The following is a 17,292-nucleotide window of genomic DNA, read 5'->3' as shown; positions in this document are numbered from 1 at the left end:
AATACTACACAATATTTTAGACCACTGGAGAGCTAACTTGGTATTTATATTGAAACCAAAGTATTGGCAATATAAGCTTATTTATTACACACAACTGTTGTGATATCACTCAATGTATCCTGTTTCCACTGTGCTTTACCACAATGACACCATCTGGTGTCTTTCTACGATGGGTGACTGCAGAGGTAATGACAGAAATTGCTATACTTAGTTGTCACCAAGTTTAACAACATGACTGCCTGTGTTTGTGTCAGCTTATTTCCTGCTACTTATACCTCGTGCATAGTAAACTAATAATGCTAACCCTTATTGCAGTTTATTTTCCAGAAAATTAACTCCAAGCTAATTAATGATTTAATCAAATTGGATCAAATTAAAAATTGTAAATTATATTTCAAAAGCCTGAAAAAATTTGACCATTTACAATGAACAAATATTCCTTTCAAACACTAAAGAATGACCATGAAGTGCTTCTGATGATAATGAAAGCTGTCTCGCCATCCTGCTTATCAAGGATTCACCAAAGAAAAAGTACACATTGTTAACATTAAATCCCTATAGGGGACCTGAAATAGCTTTCACTTAGCATTCCATTTTAATTGCTCGGCTGAAATAATTCCAATCTGTTTTTTTGGCGTGCCACTAATTAAAACTGCAAGATTACACAGAGAAAAATAAATACATCATCTCTGCTTGAAAATGAAAGTTTTCTTGAATGACAAATATTTTTAATCAGAGCCATATGCACGGGAGCTTGGAGGGCGAGCTTAATCTCAAAACCACTCCAGCAGCATAAAACAATTCAGTGAGTTATAATTAATGTCACAGTCATAACAGCAAGCTCAAGCCACTGTTTTTCTTTCTACTTAAGGAGAAATAACTAGCTGTTATCTCTGTGCCTGCAGAGCCTCCCCATTGTAGATTCAATAATACAAGAGGTTTCTTATCACCATTCGAGGTGAATGATTGTAACTGTGATATGTTTAGACAATGTGTTGTATTTAACCCAATTTACAGGTGCCCCAGCTTGGCCACAGCAGTAAACACTGGGGACTAATAGGGAATTAAACATGTACAATAGACTAACTCCATTTACTCTCAAAACTGAAATGCATTTAGTAAACTCACTTAAAGAGACAGCAGCCTCCTTCAGGGCATGTGCTGTCATTTGCTATTTTCATCATGGGGGAGGGGAAAATCTGCTTTTGGTCGCATTTATCTTATCTGGTGCGGCGACTAAGTTTGTCAGTACAGCATCCAAGTGCCAGGGCTTATTTTGTTGTTCAAATTTGCCAATTCAAAATTGGCACGTTTCCTTAGTACAATTGTTCAGCCTGCCTCCTCTGCACCCCTACCCCATCCCCCTCAAAAAGAAATTCATGTAACCCCACATACATCTCACCGTTTTCAGGAAATTCCTGGTGACTGAAGCAAGATAAATCTAATGTGTGAAAATCCCAATGGTCTGTCCACTAGGTTTTGATTTTCAGGGGTATTAAATACTGCCTACATACGCCTTCAAAAAAGTGCTTTTTCTAACACTGCAATACCACTGAAAAGAATATACTGCCAGAGGAATCAAAGGAGACGATTTATGATTTCATTCCGATTGACGGCCGATTAAATTAAAACAGATCAGTATTGCAATTCTTGGGCAGGTGGCTCTAGCCTGGTGACAGCCTCAGAACTATTAAATTGGTGCAGAGATGGAAAGCCTTCCGCTTGCATTCACGCACTTACTGATCAAACTGTGACAAATGAGATGTTACTGCTCTTGTAAAGCAAGGCTACAATCTGTCAAACCTGAACATAATTTGTGACCCTCTGTGACATCTTTTTTCTTCTTAGTTTGAATATGGGCACAGTTGCAGAATTCCCCAATACACAGTGTGATCAGAATGCAATGTAATAAGCTAATGCAAAATGCCAACTTTAAATTCCTGTTTGAGGATATTAACAGTCTAACCAGGTTCAATAAATCGGCATTTATAAATTATTGTGTCTGTTGTACTACTCCGTTTTTTGAATTTTCTAATCACCAGTAATTCTTGTGGGAGGGCCCCTAATTTCCATTAACAGCTGTCATCATGCCATATTTGAAATAGATTTGATGTGCCTTAAATGTGTGAAAAACATTTTCCTTTTCTTAAAATTATTTCCCCTCTTTTATTAACTTGGATTTTGATTTGAGTAATCTTGATGATATTACCAGCAGTACCAGTAGAATGCAGATGCAAAAGAGGGTGGCTTCAAATGCTAATAACTGAATTTATCACGGCATCTAAAATAACTGTACAAGAAGAAACATCTTTCCAGGTGCAGCTAGCATAGTTTGTATGATGGATAACCTGACGTACATAGAAAGGCTTGTAGGATACTACATCCATATTTGGCAAATGATGCTGTAATGTGCACTAATCCAGTCTATCATGATGAACTTTTGAGCCAGCTTTTGAAATGCTCAGACATCAGGAGCTGTCATCAGTCTTTTGTTCTCTTCTTTATGCAATAGGGGATCTGGTCAGTACATTGAGAAGAAGCCTACACTCTGCTAACCTTGCCTATTAAAGGCAGGGTCTTAACAGCTGTCTAGAGTGCAAAGAGGTCACAAACACAGTTTGCTATGCCAACAACTACTATTCATCCCTGGTGAGCATGCCATGAGACTTACGGCCAGGCTGATGTCAAGAGTGCATTGCAGGCATTTACAGTTGTTAATGCTTTAAGAGGAAAGGAAGACTATGTTGTGCTAACAAGCTATTGTATGAAGCAATAAAGTATTGCGTTTTCCTGCAGCCATCAAAATCATATTAACTCATGACCCACTTGTCTGCTCTTCAGATTTCTCAGTGTTACACTTACTAATCCTAGCTTCTTAAAAGGTTACTGAGAAACTATGCGTGGCATGTTACAGTTGAAACTGTGCAAAACTATTGTGTACTAACAAATAATGGACGGAGCCGTTAGACTCTATTCAATTCTAAGAAAAATGTAAAAGAACACTTTCTTTGCGTTTGCAGTTATAAAACAAAATTGAATGTGTACAAATGCATGGACATTGCATTACTTTGGAAGAAAATTATGTCTAGATTGATGGTCGGTTTTAGTGCAATACGAGCCAAAACAGTTTATGCCTTTTTAAAGAACATTCTTTTCAGAAGTAATACGAATATTGACGTCAAACTATCATACAGTGTGTTTAACCAGAGCCAATGTTAAGATTACCATTCAGAGATCACCACATTCCATTTGTGTCTTGTGACAACATTTTGACACTCGGAATGTAGAATGAGAGGTCTTAACCATAGCTTTACTTGCTTGTGTATGATTAATCTTATCTCCACACTTTAGCAACTCCCAAATATAGCCCAAATTAGACATTTAAACAGCTTGTGGGGCTTAGGTGAATATTTTAGGCAGTGATATGATTGCTTCTCTTACACTAACACTTTTGAGTGGCTTCAGTATTCAAAATGTGTGTGTCTCTACTGTGCTTATGTGTTTAAAGAGTACAAATACAAAATATTTAAATTAACACCCGATTGTGAACATATTAAATTTATTCTGGCTTACACTTTTGTTACAGATAATATAATTCTAGGATAATTTTCATAAATCAGAACATTTCCAAGCTCATATAATGGGTTTCAAGGAAAGACATTTGTATAATTACCGTATTTGTTGTGGTTAGTATCAATTCGTATAAAATAGACAAATGATAACTGCCTGAGCCTTATGTCTGAATTTGATCATTTCAGGAAAGAAGTGTCTACATCATTGAAAATCAAATTCATTCATTAATTCAACATTTACAGTTTAACTGAATTTGCTAAAAAATCAGAATTATTGGGAATTGAAGCACAAAGTCGGTTTAAAGATGTAAGTTTGGAATATTAAAGCTACTTGAGAATTCCCTCCGATGCTTCACTTGAATTTATTTTTGCATGGCAAATTAATCATTGTTAAAGTGCTTGGTTTGTTAAAATGGTAAAAATGCTGAAGGAAAAATCTATCAGCAATTACCATTTGGATATCTAAAATCATTTGTACAAACTTTAAATATGTTGATAAAAACATCCAATCCAATTCCTCACTTTGCTTGTCCAAGGATAATGAGAAAATATCATTTAAAATGTTTTAGACTGTTATTGGCTAACCTTCCTTTGAAAATAAAAGTTCTTTCACTTTGGAAATTATCAACGGAAAACCACAATATATTATGCAGAAATAAATTCTACATCTTTTAACCAATATCAATGCCACCAGTCTTAAAATAAATGAAAATATTTATAGCAGAAAAGTCTCTTAAGATTAACAGAGAATAATTGTAAATATTGCTTTATTTACAATGCTATTTTGCTATGTTTGTCATGGGTTCATGAATCAGAAGCAACAATCTACATAAATGTAAGTAAACAGGGTGAATTGAAGAATATTTTGTTCATCTTTCACTAAGATGCATTCAGAATCTCATATATATTTTATAATCAGGTGCATGCATGGGGGCTATGGCAATTGCAAAGTTCACTTAAAACTATGATAACTGTCATACATAGTCATTCTCTCTTGTCTGTGATAGTTCCATTCATCCTTCACCTATAACAAATGATTTCAATTACTTTAAACCAAAATGACCTGTGACTAGGAAACCAGCACTGATACTGACCGGACGATTTCTGAGGTTACTATGTTTAAAATCACACAACACCAGGTTATAGTCCAAAAGGTTTATTTGGAAGCACTAGCTTTCGGAGCGCTGCTCTTTCATCAGGTGGTTGTCTATAACATGGTGTTGTGTGATTTTTAACTTTGTACACCCCAGTCCACACTGGCATCTCCAAATCATGGGGTTACTATGTTTGTTAACCAAGAGTAGGATTACTAAATCATGAATCTAAATAGCTGCAAATTTGGATGCTTATCCTGCAAAATAGTTTTCTTTGGAATAATACTTTAAAGCAAAATGAAATAAGGCATTTAAAGCAATCAATTTCAACCCTGTGCAAATACAAAAGACAAATGGTCTAAGAATATAATCAACTTACTTAATATTTGACACAAAATATAAAAATATCGTTAGGCAGGAAAACAACACAAAGGGATTAATTCTCCATTTCTGAATTAAAATGAGGAAGTTATTTTGGAAGGCAGCCAGTCAAAAGCTGCACTGTTTTTTTTTGCTTGGGAAAGAAACTACTTGTGGAGAATATGGTGCAGCTGGAAATGACTTGTGTCCCTTGCTAGTTCCTCCCCAGAGACCCTCCAAAGGGTACGAAAATATTCACCAACACTTACCCCTTAATTGTATTCAAGCTCCCAGAAGGCAACACTTGACAAAAATCACCATTAGCTCCTGACAGTACAACATGTTCAGGAAATGCTTACCTGATCAATAGAAAATCTATGGGGACTTACTTTACAACTTTGGAATGGTTAAAAAAATTCTTCCTTTTGTCCAATATGATAAACTATGTGATATCATTTGTTGTTTTTTTTCCCTTTTGTTTTTATCTACTTAAAATGCAAAAGGACAGCCACTTGTTATTACAGAAAGCATCTGACAAATTAACAAGTAAATGTCAAAGAATGAGAACTAAAAAATTATCTTATTAAAAAACTTATTTACATTTTGATTTTGGAGTTCCATAAAGGCAAATGTGCTTTCCAATTTAATTAATGAGAACAAAAAATAGACATACACATAGTGAATAAGTGAATGGCAATGAACCAACATAAGTGAACGAGCTTAAGCATTTTAGAAAAGACCTTCCTAAAAGATGAAGTAAAGGTTGACCAGAAATATTACATCAGTTACTTCTTCATCAATTTGTAATTGGAATATCTCGATGTATTTTACTACACAAATTGGTTTAGTCAGAAGCTATTCATGGCTAGTGCCTTTTTAAATTAAAATGAGATTTTAGGGTCTCTGCTTCATGGAAATTTCTAAAGTATAGCTTTAAATGTCATTTTAGTGAAATGGAGATTGTGCTTCTGCATTACCAAACATGGCACAATGAAAAAGTAATCAAATATAGATGCATAGTTTACAATAAGCTCAACTGAGAGTGGCATTCATTCTTTAAAGTATGTTACATGAGCGACTACATTAGCTGCATTTTCAAATAAAGTATCATTACTTCTCTGCTTCACTAATGTAAGTTACATCATGCTCCAACTGATGGGAGTAATGGTCCAACACTCAAAACTAGCATTTCAATGATCACAGTCACAAGAGTCCTGATTTTAGCCAACAGTGGAATCGGATGGGTGGAGTGCAAGATGAATATCATACCCTACTGACCTTGGCAGTGCAAGAGCTGAGTGTTTTTAAGTAGAAGGTTGCATCCACATGTCACTGATCACCCTAAATGGGTGGCAAAACAGTAGCTAGTAAATGAACCAGGTTTGGAAACTTAGATACTAACAGGTCACTAACAACAAAGTAAGTAGTTGGGAGTGGGTTTCAGGTGTGTCAGAAGAGAGAGACGTCTGAGATAAGAGAGGCCTTAACCGGTCCTGCAGATTCTGAACCTGCAATGGAAGTTTAAAATAGATTTGTTCAGGATCTGAATCCTTTTCCTCTGTCTTCACCAGATGGGAAAGCAATAACTGCTCCCACATTCAGATCAAAATTAAAATTGCAATGGGGGCCGATGACATAATCAAAGATTGATGTGCATATTAATATAAGTTTCAGACAAGTGCCATTGTTACCTGATCAGAAATCAGAAATGGTGCAGAACACCACGAATAGATCACCTAGCTGATTTAACATCCTGCTTTCTCAGTTTTTGTCAGGTGGATAGGAGAAAAATCCCAATTAAAAAGCTAGCAAGGTATCAATTTGCTCAAAATGTTACCTGTACCAAATCACTACTTGGGTAGGCAGTTATATTATCAGCCATTGAGCAACATGGTCTGAATTGCAATAGTGATTGCCTCAATTAGCTTCAGAAATTCTAATACTATACCTTACTGGAGATTTTACTGAAAAACAAAAAAGTAATATTGTTAAAATGCACAAGAGGAATTTCTTTTTTTATGTTAGTTATTGGTTACCTTTTCATTCCAACAGCTCTATATCAATTTAGGCATTGCATAATATAAACTCTAAAAGCTAGTGACAAGACGATGATTTATGCCTCCAGCCAGGAAGATTCGAAGGGCCCACAGAGGGTAAAGTGCAAAAGGGGGAGGCTCGACAGCTGCTCTCAGTGGGCTTGCTTTGGCAGCCAGGCTGTAGTTACCTCTTGTGAAACCTGTACCTGCAGACGAGCTGATCCACAACTACTCTCCTCAAGCAGATGGGGTGAGGGAAGAATTGTAGACAAATACTAAAAGAACACAACCATTCTTTAATCAAATAACTGATTCAAACACTGGCAAATGAACTAGCAGCCACTGTGAAAACCAGTGCTGGCATCAACATGACAAAATGAAGCAGATTCTCTTCCATGTTGCTGTCAAAAAAAAAACTAAAATTTCAAAACAGTTCACTTCAGGAAAAAAAAGGAGGAACCTAGCTATATGATTGCTCCCAAATGGCAATCATCTCCCCAGAGGGCACCACTAACTTCAAATATCTTCATGTTCTGTGTCCAAATTTGTGCTTCATTAGGCTACAGAGTTTTCAAGGTTTCCACTGTGGACACTCTAATTGCCTATTTGACGCAGTAATTCAAGTGTAAGGAAGGACCCCAATATCAAATTCAACCACATCACAACAAATGGGAGTGCCATATTGATATATGTGTATATGGGTGGCTGGGAGTAGAACAAAAGGCTGCTATTTGTCTGAAGGCTCATGGGGAAAGATGCCATATCAAAACCAGCACAACATCCGTCAGGCCTGTCTCTAACTTCCCTTATCAATTACTGAGCTGTCATCTGAACTCTTGCACATAAGCAAATGTTAAAACATTTAAAACAGACCTGCATAATGGATGCCACTGTAAAGGTAGAGGAATATCTAGGCAAATGTGAAGAAACAGTAGCTACTGAAGACGTTATTATATTGCATTTATCTGAGAACAGAAGTTACTCATTAAACTATTGAAGAATTGTATATCTGAAGGAAAGGATATATTGCATTGTGGATTGAACATATTGCATAAAAACAATTACAGTTCTGAATAACAATGTCACTGGGATAATTCCACACTTGCTGGTACAACACTGGCACCAAATGTGGAAGGGAGTAGCACCAACTGTACTGTGTGATTAGTTTGTCTTTAGTCAAAAATGGATTAAAAAAAACAAAAAGAAGAGGAAGGGAATGTTGCAAAGACCTGATAACTTACCAACATCTAAGATAATCTTGAAAAGAAGCATATATAAAAGTAACAGAAACTCACTCTAAATTGTATCATAAAATGGGTTTTCTGGTGACTGCAGTAAGGCTATGGTGGCTATGAAGCAAATTGACAGGACCTTATTTTGGAATTAACCTTGCATATAAACTGATACTTTTGAGGCTGGACTAGTACTAGATGCATTAAGGTCTACTTTTCAAGGCAGAATGGAGAAAACCTTGGTAAAGAAATCATACAACAATGACATTACAATGACAGTGTCCTTTTAGCTGTGTCAGCGTATCACAACATTTTTGTTTTGCAAATTCTTGACATTAAACATCTCAGGATACATTAATAAATTGAATTATGTTATAAAATGACCCATCTCTTCTGTTCAATGTGATACCTGAAGTGGATTAGCTCAATTTCTTATTTATTTATTCTGTGAAAGATGGCCACATTTGAAAAGGTAGGTCATGTGGATTTGATTTGTGGTGGTTTTAAAATGCAGTCTAGTAGAAGGTGATAAAGGGGATTCTCTCTCTTTCAAGAGCCATTACTATTAACATTTAATTGCAAAGTACAGTGAGTGCTCCTCTTGCAGGAGTCAGGATTAGCAGTACTGTATAAAACATTGAAGCATTACCCTTCCAATTTCCACATACTGTTCATTTCAAAAATGTGTTTTTTATTGAAAGGTTTTGTTCCTCCATCAGTTTCTTTGTATTTTTTGTCATTTGTTATCTGCTCAAGGATATGTGTGTGTGTGTGTGTGTGTGTGTGTGTGTGTGTGTGTGTGTGTGTGTGTGTGTGTGTGAATAAGACATCGGTGTGACTGTAATAAACACAGCTTTGTGAATGATTGGTCAAGAGGTGAAATTCAGGCAGGGGGAACCTAGCCTGCATCAGTTCCACTCCTTCCCACCACAAAGTCTTTCCACCCCCATGAGCTCAGGATTGAATGTCTCATTTTCACGGGTAGTCTTCCGTCTGGTGAACTCTGCCAGGAATTAAGAAGCAAGTTGAAATAAAACTGGATTTGAACTCTCTACCTTGTAACTAGAAGAACACTGTTTGACTAGAAGCCTCTTTATTCAGGCAGATTCTATATATAAATAAACATGTGGAGAAAAAGTCAAAAAACCAATTTTCAAAAAATTTTGCTGCTGAAATAATCAGTTTCATAAAATCACTGAACCTCTATTTTGATTACAATTATTTACATTTTTCAATGTTATTTATAGTACATCACCCACAACAAATACCTTTTAGTCAATTTATATTGAATACAATGAAATAAGTTTTAATGAAGAAAGATTTTTATACCAGCTGCACATATGTCAAATTACTATAAATATATATCTGGTTTATATGTTTTATTTAACTTACCTGTGCAGATTTGCAAAGACTGCATATAACACATTTAATCGCATTAAAAGGTGTCATGTTTTATCTATTCAGTTGTAAGTAAAGTGATAAAACAAAATAAAATCCAAAGAAATATTACTGCATCTTACATTATACTGTAGAATCTAAAATATTTAAGTTTATTTTCTTAATTTAGTTGGAATGCAAAACGCAATGCATGCAGAAGGAAAGGTTTAATAAAACATTTGGAAATTAAGAATATGGCATATTGCACCTTACCTTCTTTCAGCATGCCTACTTTTAGGCATTTCATGAAACGACAGGCCTGGCAAGACTTGCGTCTACGCTTTGTGATTTCACATTCATTTGTCGCTGGGCAGCTGTATTCGATGTTACCTGCAGTTACAAAAAGACAGAAAAATAAATCAAAGGAAAATTCTGATTGAGCATTCTACTTTGAGAACACAGAGCTGGGATATCTGCTGATTTCTCAAATCGGTCCCACTCTTTCTCCCTCTCTTTGCTCTCTTCCCTACCCTCCTCCCCATCCTTCTCTGGTCCTCTGTGGTTAAATACATTAGTGTCTTAATGAAAATGCATTTTGTTTATTGTCCTCTGGAGAGGAGGGTCATCACACAGAGTGCATAAATTGCTAGTGCAGACAAGGCAGGTTGGCAGTGAGTGTAATTGTAACCTTGATACTACATGTTAGCAGTACTCAGGGTCCATCACATTCCCCTAGAAACATATGCAACTCCCTGTAATTAGCACCGCATCCACCTGGGACAGCAGCTCTGATGAAATATTTCAGAGTTAATCACACTTTGTAAACACTGATTTATATTGACTACCCTTCTCTGAGCCGATGCTTCCTCATTAAATAACAGATTAGTGGAACACTAAGAGACTAAACACTGAAAACTCCTCACTCAATGTAAAACCTTGTATAAAACAACAGATCTGGGAAAGAAATCTATTCACATAAACATACTCCTTAGGAGAAAATGTTACAATTCAACTGGTATTCAGCAGATGAAAACTGTACAATTTATACAGCAGGAAATAAAATTATTAAAAAGCTTAACAATGTATACATAAATATTCTTTAAAAACATAGGTTTGTTTTGAAGAGAGAGGGCCATTAATGTTACCAGCAGGAAACTAGCATATGGTCCAGAAGTTTTAGTATTTTTCTTTTAGTATAAAATATTCTTTTGCTCCCATCTATATTTGCTTAATTGAGGATATTAAGAATTAGGAAAATCTACTGGGGTCCATTTACGGAAGCATTTATGGCGAGATGCAATCTGTAACTTGCTGTAAAAGTGCCTTCATAGCCACATAAATGGAAACAGCAATTGGTCTGCATAATGTAGCATATGGGGCAATGATGGTGCATCGAACAGACCAATATCACTAAGCACAGTAGACACTAATGTGGCCAGAGGTAAGAGATGCTGAGCAAAAAACAAAATTAGTGACCAAATACGGATTCCATTATAACCTAATTACCTGTAGATACTCTGAGAAATTAAATGGTGATGCACTACTATAAATGTAGTAATCTAATGAATTCAGGTATTAGAGGAGAGTAAGAGCTTCGTTGCAATAGCTTTGTGCTATGCATTATGCTGCCACATGTATTATAAGGTCGCGTAAGCACTAAATATTGTGCAAGAATAGGAAATTCCAGCCATCTTAAATTTAACCACATGTTCGGATAAGAAATCATATTTCATGTCAAAAAAAGTTAGAATTATATGGCTGATGCTATCGAATTGATATCCGACAGATGATACAAAGAATACAAAAACTATTCGGGGCCAAGGATCTGGTAAATTGCAAATGATATTTTTAAAATAATTCTATCTCATCATAATTTATGTGAATGCCTTATACAGAAATCAGGCAAATGAAAGGTTAGATGGAGCAGGTAACATTGTTAATCGTAAAACTTACCTGTGAGAAATATCATACGAAAAAGTATTCTTTCAAAAATTATTTTGAAGTTTCAATCTCCTAGCACCATCATTAATTATTATATGCATCATTAACTAGTCATTAATTACTGTACACACCATTAACTGCTCATTTTCATCTTAGATGATAGAAAACAATTGAGCAAGTTCCACAAAGGAAGATATTTATGTAGCAATTTCAATTTTTAGTCAACAGATAGGAAAGTTATATTGAAATTAGTGATAAACATTTAAATAAAAGAATAAAGTTGTTCTTTTTTGCTAAGAACTGCAAGAGAATGGTTAAATTTTAGTTTGGACAAATCACAGTTAAAGAACAAGAACAATGCAGAAAGTCAGTAAATATCTTTTCTTTTAAGTCTGTGTCTTTTTTCAGAAGTACAGGGAGGTAGTGACTTGATAAAGCATTTTTTTAAACATTTAAGCTGTTATTTTTCTACTTAAATCTGATTGAAAATAATTAGCTGCTTCTTGCTAAAATTAGTGAAAATTATTAAATGGAATATTGGAGGAAGAAAGAACTCCAGCATTCGAGAGGAAACTGATCAGTTAACTAATTAGAACCTGAATAAAACAAAGTTGTTTCATTAGTGCTGAAACTAAGATCGCACCATAGAGTCCTTGTTTAATGTGCGTCATAACTGTTTGTTTTATCTTTACTCAAAAATGTAAGAACATTAGGAAAGAATCGGAAAGAAATATTACCTTGTATAGTGCGCTTGAAGAATGCTTTGCAGGCCTCACAGGAAGCAACACCATAATGATATCCTGATGCTATGTCGCCGCAGACCAAACACAATCTTTTGGGCATGGAGTTCAACATGTACTCGCACTTGGTCTGCGAGTCTTCGGCTATAGTGCTCGAACAGTCATCGTACCGTTTACGGGAGCTGCCGTTGCTGCCCAAGCTGGTCGTCGTGTAGAGTGGGGGAGAGTCCAGGCCATTCTGGTGTCCATTCATAGTGGAGCTGTAGCTCCCACTGGCGTCCGAGGAGCCACCTGGACTGTGGTGATTGATACTATCTGTCAGTGAAGCAGGGCTGGATGGCTCTGTCTTAATGTATGATGAGCAGCTCGAATCAATGTGTCGATCCTTGGCTGACATTCTGCAGAGAAGCCTGTGAAAAGCATTGAATTAAAAACAACATTCTTTAGGGGCTTTCTGATAGGCAAGGGACCAGGCATCATTCATTCGTTAGTCAATACAAGTTGTTCTACACGAACATAATCAGCATAAGGGCATGACAGAGGTTTATCAAAGCTGGAGACAGGTGGTAAACAAAACTTAAAGGTGGGGGTGGGGGAATGAGGAGGTGGGGAGAAGAAATCAGTATGAACTGCTTCCCTCCACAATATAATTTCTCTCATTCAAATTCTACGAGTCACTATGCAACAGTTAAAAATATGTGCTATCTGAATATAATCTGTTTCTGCCTTGTTGCTTCAAAGAAAAAGGCAAGATTTTAAAAGCACAGCTATGCTAGGCAAAATAGAGTTGAAGCAATTACATGGTTAAGACTTTGAGATTTAAATGAGAGTTGTCTCAAAATGCTAATGGGAAACTTGCAACAAAAAAAGTACAATGACAAAAATCCCCAAAGATTGATTGAATAATTTTTCAATTGACACAAATTAACCCCCATTTGAAAAACACAACCAAATCTCGGTGCTCGGTGCAGAGTGACATCAAATTTTGCATTGACAGCACAAAATGGAATGAAGTCAATTCTTCACCCACAAAAGGATAAGATCATAACCTCCCAAATAGCTTTTTTCTGACAGAAAAGGTTTTCTTTGTTAAATATAGTTTTTAGAATTCCATTGCTCTTGCTGCTAATGTGAATTTTAGTGCCTCTAATTTTAAATTCAACTGCAGACCAGAAAAAAAACCAGCACCTGACAACTGAATTTATAGATAGTTGCGCATGTTCCAATCCCACATTAATAGAGCCATGGAATTTCAAGGGGAGAGAGGGAGAGTGCACTAATAATTTCAAACTGAAGTCTGTGAACATAATGTATTGGAGAGGAGTAATTACAATGTAATAAGTGGAAGAGTAAGTACTCTAAATTAGAGGAATTCGCAGAGCTGTTGTAAGTCAATGCACATTCAGCTCTCTCTAATGTTGACTTGGGAAAAATTTAATCCCCACTCTTTGCCCCGAGTGGTAGTCAAGGGATGGGAAGAGATATCAATTAATTACTGCTCTCATTAAAGTACTGCCTGCAAGGAAAATTTGTTGCAGGCAAGGTTTTTGACTCCTCCAGTCTTGTAAAGAATGTCCCTCTGATACCACACCAGAGCTGGACAGAAAGAACAGCTCGATGCTGTAACACCGTCTTATATGAACAAAGAGAAATCTATAACACACTATATGTTTGAAGAAGACATCCAATAATCTGTTGAAGAGAAATACAAAAAACAACTATAGAAACCTTGAATTAAATGAATGACCAAATGCAATTAACTAATTGCAAGGTGCATGACATTTTCTACTCAAAACAAGATGTGCACTTACAGCCTTATTTTCAACTTATTATTGGTTAAGGTACAATCAGGTAACTAATAGCAAAATACGAAGTAGTGCCATAACAAGTTATTTCCTTCATTTGCCTAGTTTTCCCCAGGGTATCTACTTGCAATGAGAACATTATCTACCTCCAGGTATTGGAACTATTCTGTCTGCAAATGTGTTGAATACGTTTTCATATGTTTCAAAACAATATATTGAAAGATAAAGGTGTTTAGGATAAGATTAAAATGAAAGCAAAACATAAAAATAAATAACCTCATTGGTTACATGCATATCCATTGATGAGGAGTACATTAGATCACATTACCCACTGGTATCTGAAACATTTTGGATTTCCCTCTAAGTTTGATGACTCCTAAAGATTTTAACATCGATAGTGCACTGCAGGTTCTACAAGAGGCTTGAACTCTGTATTACTGATCAATTTTAAATGCAATAAGAACAAATATGTGTGGTTTTGACAATTTATTGATAAGTTTCAAGTTTGACAATGGCCTAAAAACGCAGTGAATGTGCTCTTTTCCTTCTGACCTGTACTGCATCAGCTGAAATGCTTGTTAATGGTTCGACATGAATATATTGCCTCAGTTGAGTGTATTTCGGGCAGGGAAAAAGAGAAAATGGTAGCACTGAGCTCTTTACGCTTCAGTGGTTGCGTATGGTCATGTCGGTCCCAATGACATGGACCAGGATACCTTCCCAAGGTGGCAAATCATCAATAAAGAAGCAAGTAAATGGAAGAAAAGAAGTCCTCCCTTTATCCTTTCTCAAAACAATATGAAGTCAATGCAGTCATACAAATGGCACTGTACTTTCCAAACTGGATGACCACTTCAAATGAGATAATGTACTGAGTTGTTAAAACTGTTAAAAATTGTCAAATTTTTAGAAAATATTTCAGCTTACATGTCAAAAGTAACTAAATAAATGATGCCTGACAAACAGAGCCGCACTTTACAAATACGGATCCTTCTGTTATAACTTGCATTTTGTCACTGCGAATTTGCTGTAATATAATTGACGAATTGGGGATGTTGTTTCTAAAGTGCAAACTTTTCAAATGTGTGTTGGTTGTAATACGATTATAGCACCAACACTTAAAACACTGTTTCTAAAGCATGATTTTCTATAACATGGGGTTGCCTTAAAGAAGAACTGACTGTCTTTAGACTATATTTCCAAATTTTTCAATATAATTTCTACTGTGAAAATTAGACAAAATGGGCATGGTTGTCTCCATTTTCAATCTTTCAACACGTAAACAGACCAAAAAGTACTGCTTAGCAAGTAGAAACATCCTTGCAAACCACAAACTCAAGACAATAAAGGTCCCTTTTAGAATTATGTGGTTTCCTAACTATTCCTCCCTGGATACAGGATAGTAATTAGCTTCAACAAAACACTTGTTATTTAAAATAAAATTTAAAAAGTAATAGTTGCACAAGATACTTTCAAAATAGTGACATTTACAATAGATTTTGAAAAGCACTGCATTTCATGAGACTCAACCAGATTTTGGACATGTGGCAACTTACAACTAGCAAGTTATTTTATCTGAACTGAATGTTATTTGAAGACATTCTTATGAATCAATTCCCTTCTCCATCTCATTCAAATGCATTTTTTTTCTTGCTCTGAAAAGATTCTGCAAACTGAGGGAGCAACCCTCTCTGAATTTAGATTAGCAGTTCTGAAAGTAATCACTGTAATTCTTTTGTGCTCCAGTGAAAGAATCCAGCTACAATGTTAACGTTTCTGCTTTGAAGAACACACTGTAATTCACTTTTCTGCTTGAACTAATTGTACTCTCTACACAAGGTGCCAAAATATGGATCAGTCAATAGGAAAATGGCACCAAACTGCATTCAACTTGGACAAGGGAAAGAAAGCACATCTAGCTGATTCAGTGTGTCAGGAATCAACACTATAACATATGATTTGGGAAAACATGACCATTTCAGTGTGACAAGGTGTCATTATGAAATCTAAATGATACAATGGCTTGTCAACTGCCAGAGCAAACATATCATCATTGCATTAAGGCATAGTGGTGAGGAGAGAACACTTCTTTATTCCAGCAACAACAGCATTTTATAGCTGTATCTGAGATTTCTGTTGGTTGGGACTAAATTCCAGAGCATCAATGAAATGAGGAGCAGGCAGTCAGAAAGGGGAACAAAATGTCATGCGCTGTTCTAAAAATGTGCTCCTTTTCTTCTTAAATCATGCATGTATTTTTAAATTACTTCCACATACATTGTTAGTTGCTACAATGAAGGACAGGGAATACAATATTACTATATTGAAAGTCATTGGTAGAGTGCAAAGAATGTTTTGGAATTCAAAGAGTTAAATTTGGCAAACTACAGAAATTACAGCAAGAAGAGTTAAGAGGAAAACTAGGAGCTAAATACTGCAACCACTCATCAGAGTTTGACATAATGTCACACAATCCTCTGAATAGCATACCGCAGTCTTTTACTCTCCTGGCAAGAAAGTGGCTATTGAAATACAACAATAAAGCAAATGACATTTGCTGTAATGCAGCCGAACACATTGTCTGAAAGAGATAAATTAGAAAGGGTCAAGTGCAGATTGGGGAATCTTGCATAATGGACAAGAAAAAATATCTCCCATCTGAAACAGGTCGAGATCTGTGATGTGTGATTCTGTTCATTGGGAATGGATGCAGTTATGGTGATAATAATCATCTTTCTTGATTCTATTTTTAAATTTCTAATTTAATTTTATTTATTCCAAATGCTGATGAAAATAGTGAAGCTCATTAATGCAATTTTTACTCTAATATTCTGTAAAATTACTCCTCAACAGCAGTCTATATGCATTTGCTATCAAACCATTGCAGCATGTCAGACAGAAACAATGTTTGAACCATATTTTATTGTTGGATCCAAACTGCTGTCATGGTATTAATTTCACTTCTGATTAAGTAGCCCAACTGACACAAACAAATATAGTCCATATTAATATATTACTGTGAAAAGTTTCCACAAACTTTAATCCAGCAAACGAAAAAGACAATTAATTTAAACAGAGCTCAAGATTTCTATCCCACCTCCTTGCAAGAATAAATATAAACCAACTCAATTCGAT

The 17,292-nt window shown here is 35.7% G+C and overlaps 1 protein-coding gene across 11 annotated transcripts in view; it reads right to left on the bottom strand.

Moving 5' to 3' along the window:
• Positions 1 to 17,292, bottom strand: part of esrrga (estrogen-related receptor gamma a) — a 241,379-nt gene that overhangs the window by 62,060 nt on the left and 162,027 nt on the right. For all 11 annotated transcript variants that reach the window (XM_072580775.1, XM_072580778.1, XM_072580772.1 and 8 more), the window contains 2 exons: positions 12,350 to 12,762; positions 9,945 to 10,061 (listed from right to left, as the gene is read on the bottom strand). In XM_072580775.1, the coding sequence (XP_072436876.1) occupies positions 9,945 to 10,061; positions 12,350 to 12,762 (530 nt within the window). The remainder of the gene's footprint in view (positions 1 to 9,944; positions 10,062 to 12,349; positions 12,763 to 17,292) is intronic.

The sequence above is a fragment of the Chiloscyllium punctatum genome, chromosome 11 (genome assembly GCF_047496795.1).
Source record: "Chiloscyllium punctatum isolate Juve2018m chromosome 11, sChiPun1.3, whole genome shotgun sequence".
NCBI lineage: Eukaryota > Metazoa > Chordata > Chondrichthyes > Orectolobiformes > Hemiscylliidae > Chiloscyllium > Chiloscyllium punctatum.
This window is presented reverse-complemented; position numbering and strand designations above follow the sequence as displayed.